We start from the raw sequence: 15661 nt of genomic DNA on the forward strand, positions 1-15661 counted from the left end.
AAATATGACTGGCATTTCGTCACGTGACCTGAAACTCACTCTTTTCTTTCACCATAATGTTTTCTTGTATAAAGATTCTTCAGGAAAAAAAAAAAGAGGAAACTTTTTCTGTTAGAATAAGAGGTATGTAATGCATAGCTCTGCAGTACAAAAGACAGTCGACGTCTTTGTGTTAACTGATTCATGCTTCGGCGAGTACAAACCGTAATAAATTCACACAGAATGGAAGAATTAGCGCCTAATACAGCGCTATGCAGACTTCCATAACGCAAATAATACTTCTCAAATTCAACATCATACAAGTGGCCTTTTGTGAGATTTCAAAGGCAAAGACACATTAATAAAGAAAGCTATGAATTCGTTATATTATTGGAATGTATTTTTCTTTTCAAGTAATCGCCCAGAAAACTAGAAATAATTTATACAATTAAAATAATAGGACTATTGCTTTTATGTCTTTTAATAATCCGCGTATTGCAAGTTTCATTTATTGTTAACTGGACCAGGAACAGTGTTAAGTTTCAAGAGCATTACTGATGTAAAAGAAAGAATTTTAATTCGAAAACGAATATATAAAATTTCCACTTGCCGGTAATTCTAAAGGAACTGAAGTCTCATCACAGACACCTTCAATAAAATCACTATGCATAATAACTGAACATGGGAAAGGCGGGGCCACAAGCATGTCGAGCTATTTACATTCATTCGGGATCTAATTAATCGGGCATAAATTCCAAACAAATTAACAGCATTAGTTATATATACACACCAACACTGAAAAACAAATTGATTCTACGGAAACAATGTGAGTAAAGCTGAGGGAACACTTTTCGGGAAAATTATTAACGGAATCAGAACTTTCAAATTTTCAGGACGGCGAGTATGAAGATAACTGTCTTTTATGTTGTTACACCGAGTAGTCTGGTACGTGCTTGCTGCCTCCATCATCAGGGCGATGAGCCCTAATAATGGACTCTGAAAAATCGATAAACTTCTACCAGCCTACTCGACACAACAAACCTTTGCTCGTACTAAGTATCATGCGCCACATTACAATTACACCAAAATCCAATATCGACGGGAAATATAAAAAAAACTAAGATTTTTTTCTTGATTTAATCATAAAGGCATTTGTCTTTTTTACTGTGGATAATTAGTTAAAGTGCAGTACGATTTAAGACAGTAAATTTATAAATCCATAAGTAATTTTAACCATAATTTTATTAAAACTTTAGGTTTTATTCACAATTTCCTAACCTAGACGATTAAAATAAATTAATAATTTGAGAGTTCGTCTGTAGACAGTTAAATACATCTTCAATTTTCTCTAAACTTAGAATCAGCATGGCCTCTCGATACAAACAAAATGTAAGATTCCATTTCCTTAATTAAACGAAACACTCAGTTTTAGAGGAATACTGAAATCTTGGGCGGTACTAATTAGTCGTTCCTCTTTATAAGACAAGCATGTAAGTTTTTCTTTTCTTACTCTCACAGTTGAGAATCCCCTGACTCTACAAACTAAATGCGAATTTATATAAAGATATGTTTGTAGAAATCCATGCGTTGATTCCATTAATGTTTATAGTTTAGAAAAAATTCACTTGCTATTACGAATTTATTTAATCTTCAAGATGAATGACACTTCAGAAGTCTCCAGAGGTTTGAAAAAATCCAATTTCCTTAAAATGCATAGGCGGAAGTCATGATTTAACAGTGTCAGACTTATCAAGTTTTCTACTTTTATATTATGGGAAACAGCATTCAAGATTTCTGCAGTAGTCTGCAAACGATCGATTGCTGTCTGTATTGATGTAAGTAGCAGACCATTATTTACGTGGACCTAAGGGTAAACTTTTCCAAAGAATCTTCCTTAGCGAACAAAACACACTGAATGAGTCTGTCTCAGTTGTGGTCCCCAGAGGGTTATATGAGTTCCTGTCGGGATTACATGCATCTGTAACACCAACTGTCTGCTGCAAGGTGAATACATTAATTAATACGACGTACATGCTATTGCAATTAGCCACGTGCTTCTTACAAAACAGAGTAGCAGGTATCTTTCTGCGCGGTGGCGCGAATTCCCTTTTGAATATCAGTTGAAGTTTATGTGTAAGCATATATCTGACAGACACATAGGGTAATAATATCGTTCAATGTACGAGAAACATAATCTTATTACTCCACACAAGAACAATAATACATCTACTATAAAATCTATTTAGCAATTAAAAATAAAGGTTGGGGGTGGAGAGTGCTTCAAGTTCAGTAGCTTTAAACTTAAAAGTCTCTGAGGTAATCCAAACAGTACCTTTGTCCAGGGCTCTTGTCGGACGAGGCGATACTGTCCCTCTTGCTTCCAGTTCCTGACGCATCTTCGGCTTCCCCACCTTGTCCATCCTCCTCACCGTCTTCCTCCCTTGAGGTTACGAGGGACTGGACCCCGGACTGCCGCGGCGAAGACTCACTGGCACTCCCTTCCGACATTGTTCCGCCTGCAACGCCGCTCGCCGTGGTGTCATCTCCTGCAGTGGATGAAGACGTCTGCCCAGGGGGCCCTGATGACGGCCCAGGTCCGATCCCCGTGCTGTCCACCATCATGGGGCGATGGCGTCGCAGAGCTGACGGCGGTAGCGGAGAGGACGAAGATGACGAGGAGGCAGGACCGCCGCCCCCGCCCCCACTTTCCGGGGAATGGTGGAGGTGGTGGTGAGCCGAAGAAGACCCTTCCACTTCTTCCACCTGCACACAAGAAGACAGCCAGATAAGTCTCCTGTACACTGAACTAGTTGCCAGTCATTACGTTTCAATTTATTCAAGACGTATCAAACTAACAGGTTATTTCAAAAACTATGGCGTCAAAAGTAAAATTGCAGCTTAGATGCAGAGGTCTGCGTCGTGTTCAGGGTGTGGCAGTTCAAATTACGGGCTGCAGACTGGAATGTTCATATTCCTCGAATGATTTTGTGCCCTGTTTCTGTAATCATTAAGTGCTGTACAAACAACGAAATAAATTCAATCACACTAAAATATTATAACATGTTTTTAGAACGTTATAGTTTATCATCATAAATTCTGCAGCAAGAAATAAAGAAAAAATCTGGTAGTTTTCCTGGATGTTGTGCCGTATGATCTTTATACTCGCCGTCTCCTGTCTCACATCTACGTTCATCTCAGATGAACACGCTTTATTAATTTCTCCCTTTCCGACTTTCTGAAGCAAGAAGAAAGAAATGCCACATTTATGACCGAAAGTTAAAAATGTAAACGTCAGAATTTGAGTGACAGGGCCTTTCGTTACACAGAAACAAAGAAACGTTGTTGAAGTGAAGAGAATGGTAAATATTTGCACAACTGTCCTTCCTCAATGGAATCACAGCAGTTACAACGTGTAAACAAACGAAGGCGACGAGAGTTTCGCCATCTCAGGGGCGTTACTGCCACCCGCCACACAACTCTGTTGGACGTAAAATCATGGATTCTTGCTACTGGATTCTGGGCCACGAAGTAACGCACTGACGATATTGAGATAAACATTAAACTACTGTTATAGAACTAAATGACAAGTATGGAAACTGAGGCCTACTTATAACGTAACAATTACGGAGCGTTTACCAGAATTTTATCCTTGACTTTTGTGGCTGGCCGACGGATACCCCATCGTCTTACATTGGGGTTCAGAAACGCAAGAAAGTCTTCGTGTGAAGTGCCCGTTATTGCTGTGTAATTCTGATCAAAACTGGAAAAATTGAAAAACTTTTGTATAACCTCTCAATATCAAATTTCATTAGCATATTTTCAACCGTTCTGGAGTTGTTACATGCGTACAGACGGACGGGCAGCAGATCAATTTATCCCTCCGCCAATAAGATCCGTCCTATCACACTGACCGCATTCTGCATTTTTGGAAAACACTCAATCAATATATTCGCCCTGAAGATGGCTACTGCCATGTTTGCTGAAACGACGCGTCTTACCCCCGAAAGCCAAAGTTTTGCAGACGTATATTATTCTAGGGTTTAAAGCATACACGCCCTTTTAAAAACAGACCTTAAAGTGGAGTCAGGAATAGAATTTTCTGAGCTTCAGGTCTTTCAAACTTTTTCCTTTCACACTTCTCTCACACAAACATCACTTACACGTCAAATAATATTTCTAGCCGAATTTTAAAGCGTGTATCGATTTACAACTTGTCGGGGTAATGTGCCAGTGAAAAGAGGATTTTACTTTCCCTTTTATCTTGCTACGTGAGATAACTATATACGAGTTGATCTAAGTTGGAGTAAAATTGTTATCGAAATGGAAAACAAGAACAGAAACATATGATCCGGGATTCGTATAAACCTGCATAACAGAGATTCGTATTACCGGCACTAATAAAAGTAACTCTCTTTCGGCTATGCGACCATTGTATCTGTTATGTGCCCTTAAATAAAACAGAATCCTCAGAACACCGTAACTGAATTACTTAAAACACTTGGATCGTATCATAAATCACTTTTCGCGTGCTTCCATAACAACGCTTTGTGTATCTTGTTACTCTTGTGATCGCTGGTGTGTGATGCAGTGGATATGTAGGTTTGATATTAAGAACGTCTCCTGCAGAGTTTCCGCTCATCTGCGGCATTGAATCTGCTGATATCAATCTGTAAAGTACTATGCTTTAGTACGATTTTGTAGAAAGAGGTTCATGAAAACAATGGACTAACTGCATAGCTATAAATTGTGGTTATAAAAGAAATCCTTTCTCTAACCATATTATTCTTGCTTCGAAACTTCGATCACAGATTAAATTACATTAAAATCATTTTTGTATTAATTAATTCGTGTTCCGTAATCATTATCTCGGAAATAATGTAATATTTATAGTAGTATTATGTTGTGCCTCCCAATGTGAGGGAAGAACATATATTGTGGGTGTTTCAGAACAGGGTTTTGGCGATATTTTTACCTAAGAGGAACGAAGTACCAGAATTAATAACTATGATGCTGAGGGAAATAATAATTTGTGATCTTCGCCGAATATTATAAGAGAAAACAAAACAAGGAGGGGAATGCAAACGAGCATGTAGCACGCGTGGGGCAGAAGAGAACCGAATATGGAAATTCAGTGTGGAATCCTAAAGGAAAGAAACTATTTAAATCCGGGACAGAAACTGGATCTTATAGAAACAGAATATTAGAGCGTGACTCTTCAGAGCACGGCAATGAACAATCTATTTCCACAAAAGGCTGAAATTTCTTGGCAAACGACCATTATTTTACCAAGGAGGGCTCTGTTTCATAGAATTAGAGATAGAACTATTTATCATTTTCAAAAGTCCCAGTACTGAAGTAGGTTTACGTGGGAGTGATAGAAACACGCAAAATTTCTATCCACGTTAAAAGCAAAAGGACAATAAACGTAAAAAATTCTACCACACAGATAGAACTTGTCGTGTTTTAATTTCATCTCTAAAAATTCAATATTGCAATGTGAAAGGTCAAAATTTCCATTCCGTTGTATTTCATTCTTAAATCCTGCCTCTTAACTCGTAATAAGGCGCCGAGAGTATGAAGATAAATTACATATTGTACGACACTCTAGCGTGAGCGAAGAACACCGTGTGGGTTCGTTCAAGTATGTCTGTCTGTCTGCGTATGGAAGTTTCCAACGTGCATGATCGGGATTCACTGACCGTCCAGAAAATACACCTTCTGGATCTTGTTCTCAGAGACAAAACGCAGAGTTCTGAGGTCTCTGAATGACGGTGAATTCACTGCAAGTGTACTGACTGATACATACACGAGTTCATCATTAATGTACATGGAAACAGGGGGTATTATGTTCTAACCTACTCCACGCCCTCTGTTATTACAGTAGCATTAGACATGTGATAGATAATAGGCTCACACCAAGTGACTAACTCGCCAGGCGGATCGCCTGATACAGACTGCAGCATACGATCGATGTCTCAAACTGTGCAATAAATTAAAAACAAATTAATCCTCCTCACTCGCATTCATCGTGTGGAACAGAAACTGGTGTTTGTTAGGAACTTTGTCGGTATGGTTTACAACATGTGTACAAAGGGTTTGAAGGAATTACTTTTTTTAATTCACTATCTCCTTAAAATTCTCGGTGGCAAAAAGAAACCCCATTTATTTAAAATATATTCTAATATTATCCTCCTAATTTACTCCCAGGTCTTGGATGTGGCCTTGTCTGTCCAGAATTTCCAACCAAATTTTGTGCGTAATTTTTGTCTCCACTATGCGCGCTACATGAACCACCCATTTCATCTTGGATTAGATCCCAATAATGTTTTACGAAGAGTAGGCCTACAAATGATGGAGTTCCCCATTAAGCAATTTTGTCCAACCTCCCGTCACTTTATCCCTCATAGATCAGAATTTTCTCCTACATATCCTGTTCAATCTGTATTCTTCCGTTAACGTGAAAGACCAAATTTCATACCCAGAGAAAACAACAGGTACAACGTCAGTTTTATATATTTTCACGTTTGTGTATTAGACAACAGATGAAAAGGTGAATGCTCTTAATCACATTGTAATACGTATTATCCATATTAAACCTGTTTTAATTTCCTCGTGAGTGAAATTTTAATTACTTACCATCGTTCGCAAATATGTGAACTTTCGACACAAAGTTTTGGACCTCGACGTTGGTACGGTAGATTGAACGTCGATACACTGTAGGGACGAGCAGTACTTGTAACACAGTGTGGCCCGAAGAGTAACAGATTGATTGAAAACGTTTCACTACGAAATTCAGGGAGGCCCTGACCAGGGTGCCTAACAGGCCCAGGTCTGGGGGCGGTACCCTCCCTCTCGAAAAACTCTCGTAGTCTGCGAGACGTACGGATGCCTGAAAGTAGCAGAAGCCATACAAAGGAGCCCTTCAACATTGAACTTCTAACTGAAAGTTGATTCCTGTCATCAGGGAGCCAGCAGTTCTTCGCCCGCCCCATCTGCATATATACATACAACACCTTTTGCTAAGTGAGAGCGCCGACGTAAAATCTAGATACAGTTCCCCTACATTCTGATCCAGTCACGCAATTTTTGGGAAACCAGACCGGTTAGAAGTGTTGCTAACATAAGCAGGGCGGATCACTAACAAGACTGGGGCTGCATGACAAGAAGGAAAGGAGAAGTGTAATTCGGAAAGCTTTTACTGTCTATGTCCCCTTCACACCATTACGGTCGTCAATCAACAAGAATAATGGATTTGAAAACACAGTCAGGCACTTCATTTACTCGTCAGCACAATGACACAAGTGCACATTTAATATCCAGTATGTATAGAGGGGATATCTGAAGCCACTGTCTTGGGTTTAGAATAGAGAACGCTATTTACCTGCGACGCTGCATCAACTGCCGATATTGTGACCTTACATGGCACAATATAAAAATAAGCAAACTAACAAACTGTTAACACTATAAATGACACTAGTTCCAAACGCGTTTCGACCTCAAGAGGTCATCATCTATTGGCAGAAAGTGGATTTATAAATACAGCTGTGTCCTAAACATTTCTCTACATTGTATATTACAGCAAACATAACCTCACCGTACCGCAAAGAAAACACTTCACCATTGCAAAGAAAAAGTTTAAGTAAAAATCTCTGTTTACAGCGAGAATCACACGATATACGTAAACACACAATTCAGAGTTAATAATTATTGAATCAGGTGGGGAATATATTTACCACTGGGATACAAAGGGTTGAACAGACCTCTATATTATACGAAACTTAAAGCTTAAAACAGTATTTAAAAGACAAACTATTATCACCCAAAAGAAACTTTTATAATCAAAATTTATTAACGGCAGAGTAGGTCTATAACATAATTTAGTTGCCAAAATCTCTCGTGTTCTCCGGTTAATAAACAAGTGTAAAATGCATTAATTATAATTGCATTATCTAGTAAGGACTGGAAGATAAAAAAATTTAACTAAAATTACAAAATGTCCAAAAATTAGCGGACGATTTGAACTTCCCACGAGGAAGAATAAGAAGACAAGACGGACTGATCTCTATTTCGTAACGTTTCAGGTTCTCACTGCTGGGAATCTGGGGTTTTGCTACGTGTAACGCGGTAGAAGTTTGCAGACGTTTGACGGGGGCAATCCTGAAACGTAGCTCAGATGTAACAGTTTCTTGTAGGAAGCTTATGAACTAACATCAATAAATTAATTAACCCAGTAAATAAATAACTTACAATAAAGTAATTATTACAGCAAATAAATTATTATGGTTAAACATTAACAGAAATACTGATAATATAACTCTGAATTAGGTGAATTCTCTGCTGATACGGGTTTCTTTAACTGTCTCAAGTTCAGAATATACTTTTTCGCAAATATAAAATGTGCATACGTCGGAAACAAGGAATGTCATCCGAGTCAGAACGTGACAGATTCGTCTTCGGTGCTACAGAGGAATGCAAGATTACGTCGGTTTACACTTCACTGGGACATAAAAGAAGACTAAAATAAGAAAGGTAAACGTGTGCGGAGAAACGAGATGCTGAAGAAACAAAACAAAGACTTTCAATAAAGCCAGTGTTATATCAGGGGTAGAAGGAATATAAAGTTACGAGCTTATAAACACAGTCTTACAATACAGCTGTTTTCATTGAATCTTGTATCCAGATACAGCTTGTCAGCATGAGAATACAAGATTCATTTTAATGAATCTAATTTAAAATATAAAACGGCAGAAAAATATTGTAAGTAATGTACACGTTTAGATTAACCTCTGGAGAATTTCTTCGGTTCATCTGGCAGACTTCAGTAAATGGAGGGCAAAAACTGAACTGGACTTTTATGTACTTTTCAGATTTGATGTTGTGAACGTTCGTGCTTAGACGGGGGCTACGTGCAAAGCTTAAAAGACCTATAGGAAGATAAGAACGTTGCTGCGTTGGACTGAAAACTGTAGACGTTTCGAAAAAAAACGCGTTTAAGTCTTCTCCCAGGGAAGCAAAGAATTTCTGAAACTTCATCCGCTTTAAACCTTTATTCGCTCTAAGTTCTGTGCTGCATTCACGGACTAAAATTCACGCAGTTCCAAAAATTAAGTCTCGAATAAACTTCTTTATCACTAAGAGCTTCTGCAAGAGCACTGACTCCTATTAAAACATTTCGAACATATATTTTAACATCGTCTGATTATGGAATAAAGTAATACAACTTCATTCCTTTCAAATAATCGCGGTTATGGGGCAAGAGACATAGCCCTTCGTCCGTCATAATCTTAAAATAATAAATATCATACATTTCTATAGTCTCTATGAAGAGAATACTAGAAGCCATGCTATGCCAACACTAGTCTGTTTTAAATAATGTCAACATGGCGATGGTGCGAATCTAAAAAGTAGGCTACATTAGCACCAACGTCGTTCAATGCAGGCTCTTAAAACGTAAAATGTTGACCAAGTGTTTTATAATGAGTTTTATATTATTGTAGCTATTTAGTCATTCAGATACATGTATTAAACACTGAACTAACAAAATACACCTCATCGATAGGATAAATTCGTTAGATAGTATAAATTCGTCCGCTGTGTTAAAACTGTCACCAGTAAACAGTTAATTCCACTCAAAGCACGGATTATAAAGTAGGCGTATTCATACAAACAGAAGAAAGAATCAATAAGTTTTTGTTTACATAAAACAATAACTGAAATTACATCGGTACCAGAACATTCACAAACATAATACAACAGAAATAATTAAAAAAAGGGGCACGACTGTGTGCTCGTAACTCAAATCATTACGTTCTTTATTTTAATTTGATAAAATGCAGACGATGTACATGGGAAGCCACGCCCATCCTTCAGAATATTACATATCCTATACGTATTTGATGAGACTGGTGGTGCAGTCTGCATCAAAGCTGTTATTTTAGTTAGTATTGCCCAACTACAATTATCAATTTATGTTAAACTAAACCGAAATGTGTCAAGTCTATAAGAAACACTTCATCATATCTACCTCCAAAACGTTCACGACATAAACATGCAGAATCCATCACTTACTATACGCTACTTCTTACTAAAACCGTTACTGATATGCAGGAAAAACAAACAGAGTATTCAGTGTGATGTTTCCATAGTCTTACGTCGCTAGAGTCGTCAACAATAGACATATCAGCTTCCGAAAGTCGTAATGGTAAATTTAGTATTGTTAAAAAGGATCTGCATAAGTTTGCTGCTTTCAAGTGCGACAAGGCTGTCGCAGAGCTAAATAAATAACCGACAAATTGCCTTCATCTAAGCGACACAGTCACTCCATTTTGGACCACGTTTATCAATTAAGTATTCGTCGTTACATGAACACAAACAAACAAAAAATATTGGGAATTTTTCAATGAACTTTCAAATTTCAAACTAAGATTTTACACGCACGTACGGCAAATGTTTTTATTTGTAATATTTAGTCAGTATTATTGCTTCATATGTAGAACCAGGTAAATTATTAAACTCTACAGTTATTATTAAATATAAACAATTATATCACATCTAAATGTAACATCAACTGACTCTACGATACGTCCGTAAGTTTCAGAAGGAGCAGGCAGCCTCAGATGTGAAGGACAGCAGAATATAGAAGATGGCTGTCTTCTGAGATATTGCACCTTGTGGTATCGTAGAAAATTACCAACATTTCAGAGGTGCTTACTGCCTCCATCATAATTGCGATGAACAGGACTCACCCATTAACACCTCTGAAACTTCGGTCAATTTCTGCAAGATTATATGTCGCAACATTCCAGAAGACAGCAGATTTTGTCGGGTTGTCGGTACACGTTCTGTCGCCTTGAGTGTCCAGCAACTTCTCCGACATGACTGTGTAGCTAATAGTCTAAACGTGTATTTGCAGGCGCTCAGTGTTCTCTGAATCGGATTACAGAAATAAGTATAATGGAAATACAGTGTATACTAATGAAGAAATCAGAGCTCCACATCCGCACGTATATTTAATCTAACCTACTACTACGCTGATTTCCTAAAGTGCATTCTCTTAGCTTATATCACACTAATTAGTTATGCAAGCAAACAAGAACCGAGGTACAAATCTTACAAAAGAAATACCATTGTTCGCCACAGAACAAGGTTACTAGACTAGCAGCACAGTGTTAATGAGATGAATCAATTTCTACGTCACAACATCCCAGAAGGCAGTCGTCTTCAACAAACAAAATTAGTCAACTTGCTGGAGATTGGAAAATGGCGTATTCTCTAGATCAGTGGTATTCAAACTTTTTTGTTCGCGTACCCCCAGATATAATTTCTCTTCAATTCTGTGCCCCCAAAGTTGTTGGTGTATAATTCAAGTTATACATAGTATATAATCTACATCTAAAATAAATTAAATAAATTCCATTACTGATTTTTCAGTGTTTATCATAAAATAATATTTTTTTTTAAAATTTCACGTACCCCCGGGGGTACGCGTACCCCAGGTTGAAACCACTGCTCTAGAGAACCTCAAATCCCAAGTAACTCGAAAATCGATTCAGATTGTCATGATGCCACGCACATTTATTTTCTACAGAATCAAGTATCAAATTAAATTTATTATTTTCAATGAAGTTTTTATTTGCTGATGCCAGAGAAGACATAAGCAAATATATAAAACTGTTGTAAACATTGCATTTATAAAACTCACATGTTCTACCGTAGATTATACACCGTCTATTCCATTACATCAGACTGTATCAAAAATTTCATTCATACTAGAAAGTAGAGAAAACTTCTTGTAGACAGAAATTCGACTTTTTTGCAAATCTTCTTTCCTACTTATTCCTCTTTGCTTTGAGAACTCTGAAGTGGAAGCTGGAGTAAATCTTTAACTTTGCTATTTCAAAGCTGTTGCTGAATCTACGTAAAAAGCTCTTATCGCTTTCCGTAATAGCAATGACGAGACCTTTATTGGGGTCACAGCTTGTAATACTGCAGTGCGCACAGAAGGGCGTATCAGGAAGTTGGCGGAGTGCGTGAGAAGAGACGTGGTAGGTCACTGGTACTTCAAGGTTTAATCATCAGAAGCATAATCATGTACGACGTCACAAAAATATATATATACACACAAGGTTAATATCTCGCATCACATGTTTATACATATTTTTGTAATTGTAATAAATATGAGAAAATATTCTGGTGTTTTCAAGTTTCATAAACTGAGACAGTTCAAAATGAAACATTGGTTTTGTTTCTAACTCTGAAACATAAAACACGGCGCTACAACTCAGAAGACTCAAGATTCTAACAGCAGTTAACAATATCAAACATAATTGCACAGGTAGAACAGCTTTAAACGTACAATAAAAACATACAACTTACATTAGCCATTTTACAGATTGGCGTCTGTTCGTGTCAATGGGTAGTCTGCACAAAGAATATCACCAATAAAGCGAAGCCAGGATCCAGCATTATCTATCTTATGCAGTCTCTACGTACGACAGCTAAAAGGCCCACTGAGAATGTGTTCTACACAACATCACGGTAAGATCACTTAATACTGAAATATAAATCACACAGACGTTTATAACTTAAACAGAAAGTGACAGGATAACTAAGGTATATTCCTGGAAATACATCAGGCGGGTTTTGATCAACGCCTTTTATTACAAGGAAGATGCGTCAGTGCGAAAATAAATTTTTATGTCAACCCTTTCCAGCTTTACTCACCGTCCACACTGAACCATAAATACATGACGTGACAAAAGCGAGGCAATCCTTTGATAAATGAGTCTCAACACATCCAAATAAAACACCTCCTCTCCAAATATATCAATGTGACAATTGTACACGTCACTGTCAAATACGTTTATGACATGAGAGAAGGCAAAAAATTAGCTCCCTTTGTTTCAATTATGGCTTCAGTTATATTGGGTCCTCGGGTACAGTTATTTTACGCAAGCGATAATTTTAGTAGACAAAGTAATTGTCTTTCTCGAATAAAAACGTTCTTCTTGTGTCAACATTTCTTGAGATGTCTTAATAAATTGTTTAGGTGTAAAAAAGTGATTCACAAAAGCCTTCATTAGTTAATGGACCTCTTAAAACGGCCAGTTTCTTAGTATGTAGCTCTAGGAGTTTGCGAGTTATAACCTAGAAAGCACGTGTGGAGAAGATGTAGTGCTATATTTTAAGGCCTAGAATGCAAATGCCAACGTTTCAGAGGAAGAGATTGCCCCCGTCTTCAGAGCCGACGTAAATTAAGCCTTGAATTTACTGAAGTTGTTAGTCAGTCCTGAAGAAGGAATCAGTATATTTATCCGAAACTCGAAGCAAATGTGTATTCACGTCGTCATGTATCCCTGTGGAATGCAAAATATGTAGCGTCAGACTTTCCTGTCTGCTGATAGCACCAGTGCCATTGATCAGACACTGGCCTTCACAGTGAGAGTTCCTTTGATGATGCAGTTCAAACAGTGTTCACAGTAAGAAAGGTTAGGGTTATCCCCAAATGTCACTATCGCAGCTTGCCAACCTCTGCACATATATCCCTAGAGACGGAAACTCGCGTAGATATAATATGTTGCTTCATACGGAACTGAATACGAATTACAGATGTTCCTCTACTACTGCTTTTTCACGAATACAAGTCCGGTGTACCTTAACCTCACTGTTAAATATTGCTTTTGAAATAGACTCTTCTTCTTCGAATCTAATGAACTCGGCCCAATGTGTTGTCCAGATTTAGAACTGACTTCTTGAAGTATAAATCAAAACATTATCGTCTTCTGTGATAATGTACCATGTAGCCTGACAGAAGTTTACCAACGTTCCAAAGAGCTTACTACCCTGAAACGTCGGTAAACTACCAGACTACACGGCGAAACGTGCAAGAAGAGTGTCGTCTTCATACACGCCGCAGTGGGAATTTGAAGACACAAGATATGAATAATTTTACACAACTGATAGGACCCCTTACATGGGGAATCGGCTAATTACGTACACATAACAGTAAGACAGAGAAAAGAGGCGGGTGTACATCCATGTATCAAATGTGATTCGAACCCACGATTCCAGTATTACATTGAAGTCCTAACACTTTTCTGGCATTCCAAACACTGCGCAGGTCAGTTGTCTACATAAAATTAATCTCATTACTCAAAGAAACTTTATTTTTTAAGCAAAGAATAATATATATCACCATTAATTTTGAGAAACTTGTTGTCATGCAGATGACGAAGAGATTCCCCGCCATATATGGAGCCCGAAATTTCGTGAGCGTTCAAAGTGCCCCTTGGTGGACCCATGTTCCGTTACGTAGCATGTGACGAGGTGTCAGCTCCCGTCCAACCCTCAAGCTAAAGGACCACTTTCTTCGTCTGTCTGTAAATGCTTATTCAATGCCTTCATCCAATGCTACAGAAAATATCAAGAGGCCGTTTCCAATACTTGCAACATGAGGGCGCTCCGTACCGTGGTGATGACAGGCCCACTAACACTTCCCCTGCAGGACGCAAGTTTCATTTGTCGCCTGCAGCAAAGAAAGACTAATGGGGACAGACAAAGATTACATGGCGCGGGAGCATTATTCTGTCTCCTCCGATCTTCCTTCACACACTTACGCTGTAATTGTGTCAAAGGGAGTTAAGTGGAGCAATTTTTTCCCGTTAATTTCTCTCCCCTAATTCGAATTGTCATTCTTCGTTTCTTTCTTCGACTTACTCAATTTCACGTTCCCATTCCACATTTTCTGCCAATATTCTCTGCATCGATGAAAAGACTTACTTGGTAAAGAAGTTAAGACAGCGACAAGTGGGGGGGGGGGGGGGGGGGGGGTTAAATCAAAACTAAAATTATGAAATTTGTACGAACCTCAGAAAAATGATTTTACCCAGATGACAGTACACATATAATTCCAGAATAGAACAATCAAAGGATATAAAGCGATATCGAACATGGACAATGAACTCAACTTCTGGTATTATTTCATGATCTTCGCCAGCAACGGACTTTTACATTTTACCATCGAAGATTTCCAGCTTCCTGTGCCATACAGACGCAGTATAGATATAAATACAGGCCTGGAGGGATGTGTGAACAGGACATTGCCTGGAAATTGGTGTCTCGCTGCTGAAAGATTCGTGCAGTCTCCGTACCATCTCTCGGAATCCACCACAAAGTTGAGTCTCTGAAATGAAGAGGTTTCTACGTGACGAGCATCATGAAGACTCGGTATAAGGAAAGAGACACTCTAGAAAGTCTTAAACGAGAGTTTAAATTATGGTTTCATCCTAAACGATGTGCCTTAAGTATATAACGCAGAAAGGAGTGCATAAGTTTGGTCTACACAGAGATTCCAAATGCGCTGTTTGCGATCTGTAGTCCGTTATCGGTATATTAATACTCTTTAGAATAAATAAGAATTGTGAGGGCAGTGGTATGGGTCTATTCTCGAACCGATTATCTGTGTTTAAGAATCAGAACAAATAGAATTCAACGTGAAAAATTAAAGTTCCAAATTCACGTCTATAAGACGCCTCGAATATGTAAGTTCAACGCTGAGGACCTCCAAACGAGAGTTATAAAGAAATAAGAAATATATTGGTATGTTTGGTGGTTCGGGGGGTGAAGAGGATGTCTCTGTAGCAGCTCCAGTGGTCCGCTGCCGCGCAGTCTGGTCACCTTGGCA

General features: G+C 38.3%; 1 protein-coding gene across 14 annotated transcripts in view; it reads right to left on the reverse strand.

Annotated features, from left to right (window-relative positions):
- Positions 1-15661, reverse strand: part of LOC110836502 (Cyclic nucleotide-gated ion channel-like) — a 232959-nt gene that overhangs the window by 66597 nt on the left and 150701 nt on the right. For all 14 annotated transcript variants that reach the window (XR_002545321.2, XR_002545320.2, XM_022077758.2 and 11 more), the window contains one exon: positions 2312-2742. Coding sequence is in view for 12 of the 14 variants with exons in the window: in XM_022077758.2 (XP_021933450.2) it covers positions 2312-2742 (431 nt within the window). In the remaining 2 variants the exon portion in view is untranslated. The remainder of the gene's footprint in view (positions 1-2311; positions 2743-15661) is intronic.

The sequence above is a fragment of the Zootermopsis nevadensis genome, unplaced genomic scaffold (assembly GCF_977971745.1).
Source record: "Zootermopsis nevadensis isolate Lab colony 2312 unplaced genomic scaffold, Znev_1.0 Znev_ptg000027l, whole genome shotgun sequence".
Taxonomy (NCBI): Eukaryota; Metazoa; Arthropoda; class Insecta; order Blattodea; family Termopsidae; genus Zootermopsis; species Zootermopsis nevadensis.